This window comes from Triticum aestivum, chromosome 2A (assembly GCF_018294505.1).
Source record: "Triticum aestivum cultivar Chinese Spring chromosome 2A, IWGSC CS RefSeq v2.1, whole genome shotgun sequence".
NCBI lineage: Eukaryota > Viridiplantae > Streptophyta > Magnoliopsida > Poales > Poaceae > Triticum > Triticum aestivum.
The window spans coordinates 385,694,486-385,700,137 of record NC_057797.1 but is presented as its reverse complement, the minus strand read 5'-3'; the positions used below and the strand labels follow the sequence as shown (position 1 = coordinate 385,700,137).

The window sequence follows — 5,652 nt, the reverse complement described above, 5'->3', positions numbered from 1 at the left end:
ACTCTCTATCTCATCTCTTGTAACCGTAGTGGAATGGGGTGGAGTAGTGGTGGTCAGAGTGTGCCGGGTTCGTTGCGGAGCTCGCGACAGGCTCTGCCAAAAGCGATCCATGTCTCTTTGACTCCCCACACCCCACCCCCGTATACTCCCTTCCCTTCTCCCATCACACTTCCATTCGAGAGACACACACACACACCCTTCGACCTGTCCGCCTCTCCTATATAAACGCACGTCCACCGCTCCCTGTTTTCTTCATCCTCGTTCCCTTGCACTGCGCCAACAAACAATTAACTACACTCTCACTAGCTAGCTAGGCGAGGCTAGGCCGGCGAGGGAGAAGGAGAAGGAGAAGTAGGCGCCAAGATGTTGAGGATGCAGCAGCAGGTGGAGGGCGTGGTGGGCGGCGGCATCGTGGCCGAGGCGGAGGAGGCGGCGGTGTACGAGCGGGTGGCTCGCATGGCCAGCGGCAACGCCGTGGTCGTCTTCAGCGCCAGCGGCTGCTGCATGTGCCACGTCGTCAAGCGCCTCCTGCTTGGCCTGGGAGTCGGCCCCACCGTCTACGAGTTGGACCAGATGGGCGGCGCCGGGCGGGAGATCCAGGCGGCCCTGGCGCAGCTGCTGCCCCCCGGACCCGGCGCCGGCCACCACCAGCAGCCGCCGGTGCCCGTGGTGTTCGTCGGCGGGAGGCTCCTGGGAGGCGTGGAGAAGGTGATGGCGTGCCACATCAACGGCACGCTCGTCCCGCTCCTCAAGGACGCCGGCGCGCTCTGGCTCTGAGCCGCATTGCTTTGCTGTCTCGCCGGCCGGCCGGAACTGATGATGGTGGTGATCAACGACGGCGTTTACTTTGTGTGTTGGTCGTCTTTTCTTTTCTTTTCTTTTCTTTTCATGTGCCGTGCCTGTGCCTGTGGCTGTGCGATGGATGGACGCGTGCGTGCAATGCATGGTGTGTTGAGCTTCACTGGCTAGTGAGATGTAGATATAATTAACAAGGAAAGCTTAATTAGCCTTGTCAGTTGCGTGTGTTTGTGTTTTGTTTTTTTAGGTGATGGTTATCTAGCACGTACTAGTTCGTTACAGAGTCAGAGTGGAGTGGAAGGATACTTAGCCATCAGATGAGATCAGACCAACAATGTAATGCAATGCAATGAAGCCTAGCAAGCTAGCATGCACATGGCGTTATTATTATCCTGAGATAAATCAAGTATCTGTCCACCGTAAACCATACATACTATCATCTCTATCCATGTTCGTGTATATACTTTTCGAAAAATGTTCGTGTATACTGCTACTACTCAATTGGACGTTTTGATGGGTACATGCATCGCATTCGCATGCATACTTGTACTACTCCTAGTAGAGGAAAAATAATCCTAATAAGAGTATAATAGTTGAAGGTGTAGTACGTAGCATTTTGTTGGTGGAAAATTGAATTTTGAATTGATGGAAAGTGGGAAGATGCGTCCACAGAAGGTGATGCACGCGACTGTCCGTAGTAGAGGACCGGTACGTACGCACGCAGTCGCAGATGCCAGACGCATGCAGCAGCAGATCAGAGCCGCATGAAACGTGACTTGCCTTTTTTTTGGAGGGCTTGGTTCAAAGGCGTGATGTAGCATAGCATGCATGCATGAAGCGGTTGCCGTGAGATGCTTTAACCTCACTGTACCGGCTAGTTTTTAGCACATTTTTACTTTTTTGTTGCTCATGGCCGGTAAGAATCTGAGGTTAGCTAAGACTAGATGCCGCTGGCAAGCAAGCACGGTTCGTGTGACGATCCACAATGAACTCATCTGCACTAGTCGTAATACAAGCGATATTTTAGGCACGGTTATTTGCTACGCGTCATGATGCTTTCACACGTAGAAAAATCTCCCCGAAAAAAAAACGAAGGAAAAAAAACATTGACATGCTAGAAAAACTATACTAGAACATTAGTACTGTTGGTCGTGATACACTCATACACACAAGTATGTAAATATGTGCCGGTCAAAGCAAAGTGGTAAGTCCGGCAAATAAAAAAAAGGAGGTGGTATGGTAACGCTGGCTTTGAAATATGGGAAGTCATGGTGCACAGCACAGGCAAGGCGAAAGAAAAAGTTGGCGCAGTGGATGTAGGCATGGCATGGCGTGATGAGGACGAGTTTCCGTGAATAGGGCCGGCACGTCGCTGGGGTGTCGAAAGAGACGGAGAAGGAGCTCCCAGTATAGCATAGCATACCACTCCCGTCGGTCGTCACGCATGCATGCATGCATGCATACGCGTAGGATGGCAAAGGCAAACTGGCCTGGCGACTCATTCATACGCAAAGCAAAGTCCATCGCCCTTTACCCGGCATCAGCATGCAGCGTGCAGCATTGCCCAGGCCCTCCTGCCGTTGCCTTGCGTCACTCGCTGCTGCTACGCCACTACGCTAGCTACGACAGCCTCAGCTATATGACATGATACACGTAGACGTAGCACTACATTACTACTCTACATACAACCGGGCCGTCGTTTTCGAGTCCCCTCTCCTCCCCTTTGAGCCAACATTTGGGTTGAGTATTATGATCGATTAGAAAATACGAGATAGACTAGAATTTGTTCTCGTTTATTTTGCCCTTTAAATTAAACATGTACTCCTACATATGCCTATGATGCTCAAACAATAAACAACTATTCTACCATTTCCTCGCTATCTTTTTTAACATGGTATCAACTTAACTGATTCAATCCTAGCCGCCGTCCATCGCCCACTCGTGTTGATCGGTTGTCTACATAGTCTTTTTTCCGATCTCTTAATCGAGGTTTTTTTTCTTGTCGGTCATCTTAATCGGTGTTTCTTTTTGTTTTTTCGATCTAAGATCAATTTGGATCACCCGCCGCCGCCATCGACACCAGTGCGCCTCTATTTCGACACCGACGCGACAACTCGGCCTCCCCATCGACCCGGCGGCCACACGCGAAGCGGTGGCCCATCTCGACCGTTGTTCGTGCGTCTGCCCGCCCGTCGCTCTGTGCCAATCGTCATTGCCCTCATCTGATCAGGATCCTGCATCACCTCACGTCCACCCCGGTCAGCTGCATCTGTCCACTGGCCTTGGCACCGCGCCCCACACGATGCGTGTACCGGCTGTGTTGTGCGGCGCCGCTTGCACCCCTCTCGGGCATGGGCCGCGTGCACGCACCGGCTATTCGCGCGTCCCCCACGCGTGCCCTCAGTGGCTCGGCCGCCTCATCACCGACCGATGACCCCAATCTCGCGAGCGGCCAGATTGATTATCTGGTCGCCACTCCGCTTCATCCGCACCGTGCGACCGATCTAGCTAGTTACTTGTGCGCGTCTCTGCGGGTCCTGTGAAAACCGTCCCTGAATTCAGCGCGCCCCACCCTCGATCGAGCAACGGTATGCCTATGTGTCGCCTCGTCGGGCCGCAGCGTTGCCGCCCCGTGGTTTTCCTTGCAGCTGCACCGACTCGCGCGTCGCCGCTGCGTCACCCCTTTGGGTTGTAGTGCTGCGACACGCTATCCACGGCGCCACCCGAGGTCCTTCCCGCGGTTGCACCGACCCGCGCTTCGCCACTGCGCCGCCCCAGCGCCACGGTCTACGGTTCACACCACCGCCCAGAGGTCTTCCCACTGTCGTCCTGACCTGCATGCCGCCGCTACATCGCCCCTTCGAGCCGTCGCCCCGCGGCCCCCGCGGTCCGCTCTGTTGTCCCCATGCATCGACTTCTAGTGGTATGCGTCGCGCCGTCTCCCTTGGTCCGGAAACGCCACCGTCCAAGCCGGTCTTCCTAACGTTGTTGGTTTCCTCGCCTACTTCGAGCACTGCCGCCATCAGGCCGCCGCTGTGTCGCCCCTTCGGGCCGTCGCACCGCGACCCGCAGTCCACTCCGCCGTCCTCACGCATCGACTTCTAGTGGTATGCGTCGCGCCGCCTCCCTTGGCCCGGGAACGCCACCGTCCGAGCCGGTCTTCTGCACATTGTCGGTTTCCTCGCCTACTTTGAGCACCGCCGCCGCCGCTAGTCCTGTAGCCGCTGCCGCCCGTCCACCCCCTTCGTCTTCGTCCAGCAACAGCTCGCCGCGAGTGTCACCGTCATCTTCCCCCACCACTTCGTCCACTCGGACCACCGTTGGTGACATCGTTCCCATGCCGATTGGCGCCACAAACATATCAAGTCTCCTTCTCTGCTAGCCCCGTCGACTCCTCGACATGGCGTACAACTCGTACAGGTCCCTCGTCTACGCATGCTCGGTGCTAGCACCATCGATGTGTGCCTTCGTCCGTGACGTGTCCCCGAGCCTGGCATGCCTGGTACGGCATTTTTTCAACTTCGTTTTCGTCCGTCTAAGCATGCCTGGTGCTGTCAACACCGACGCGTGCCTTCGTCTATGATGTGTCCCCGGGTTTGGCAAAGCCGGCGCGACGCCTCGTCAACAACGTCTTCTTCCGGCGCACCAGTACTTCGACACCACTGCACCCATGACTAACTCGGCGCCTCCTTGCGCCCGCGGCTCCATGGCAACTTTCTTGACACCAGCTACCCCGACTCGACATCGACCACGATATTCTTTGCATGGCAACCTCGACCACGGCTACACCACCCTACGCTCTCGGCTACATTGACGTCGGCACAAAGGGCTACCATCTTATTTGAGCAACCTCGTCGATTTCCACTCCAACCATAATTTTCGCGATGCATCGACCGCTACGACTGTGGGGGATGTCCGTCAGCTTACCTTCGGATTCTTCTCCAGTCTCATCGCCTGCGTCACTACCGTTGTGACCACGGGGGATGTTGAGTATTATGGTTAGTTAGGAATACGAAATATATTAGGATTTGTTCTAGCTTGCCTTGTACTCCAAGTTGATCATGTACTTCTATATATATGCTCACGAGACTCAACCAATAAACAACGATTCCATCAATCTCTCTCTATCCTTTCTAAGGCTGGTCATAGTGGGGAGTAACTTATACTAGTGTCATGCATATGACACTAGTCTAAGTTACTACCTTCATAGTGCAAAGTATTATACTCCCTCCTTCCATCTATATAGGGCATAATATATTTTTTAAGACCGTCTTTGACTATTAGCAAGATTAATAGTACATGACATGCACAATGTGAAAATTATACCATTGAAAGCTCCTTTCACACACGAATTTAACGATGTGCTTTGTGTAAGTTGCATGTCATATATTATTGTTTTAATATTTGGTCAAAGTTAACCTCGAAAAATGCATTAGGCCCTATATAGATGGAAGGAGCGAGTAGGAGTGGTGTCATAGATAACTTCATTTATTAGCCTATAGACATATTTTACCTCGGAAAGCGCTATGTTACAGTAACATATTATGTTACTCCAAACACCTCTTTCCTCATTAAATACTTGTCACATAAGTAAAATTGCCTTGGGGTGTGTTAGGTTACTACCTAAGTTAGCCCCACTATGACCAGCTTAACAATTTGGAGTCTGTACATCATATTAATGCCTTAATAAGGCTGGTCATAGTGGGGAGTAACTTAGACTAGTGTCATATGCATGACACTAGTCTAAGTTACTATCTCCATAGTGCAAAGTAACATAATAGTAGTGTCATAGATGTGTTTATTTATTAGCTTGTAGACTCATCCTTTCTCGGGAAGCGCTATGTTACAGTAACA

The 5,652-nt window shown here is 52.4% G+C and overlaps 1 protein-coding gene across 1 annotated transcript; it reads left to right on the top strand.

The window, feature by feature from the left end:
• The first annotated feature begins 243 nt into the window (after positions 1-243).
• On the top strand, positions 244-1,222 carry LOC123185292 (glutaredoxin-C9-like). Its single transcript, XM_044597217.1, has one exon. It carries the CDS (start codon positions 364-366, stop codon positions 775-777), a length of 414 nt encoding a protein of 137 aa, XP_044453152.1. The 5' UTR covers positions 244-363; the 3' UTR covers positions 778-1,222.
• The last annotated feature ends 4,430 nt before the right edge of the window (positions 1,223-5,652 follow it).

Bases quoted from the DNA above. Each gene is read 5' to 3' on its own strand.
- LOC123185292 (XM_044597217.1), top strand. From the start codon at position 364: ATGTTGAGGATGCAGCAGCAGGTGGAGGGCGTGGTGGGCGGCGGCATC.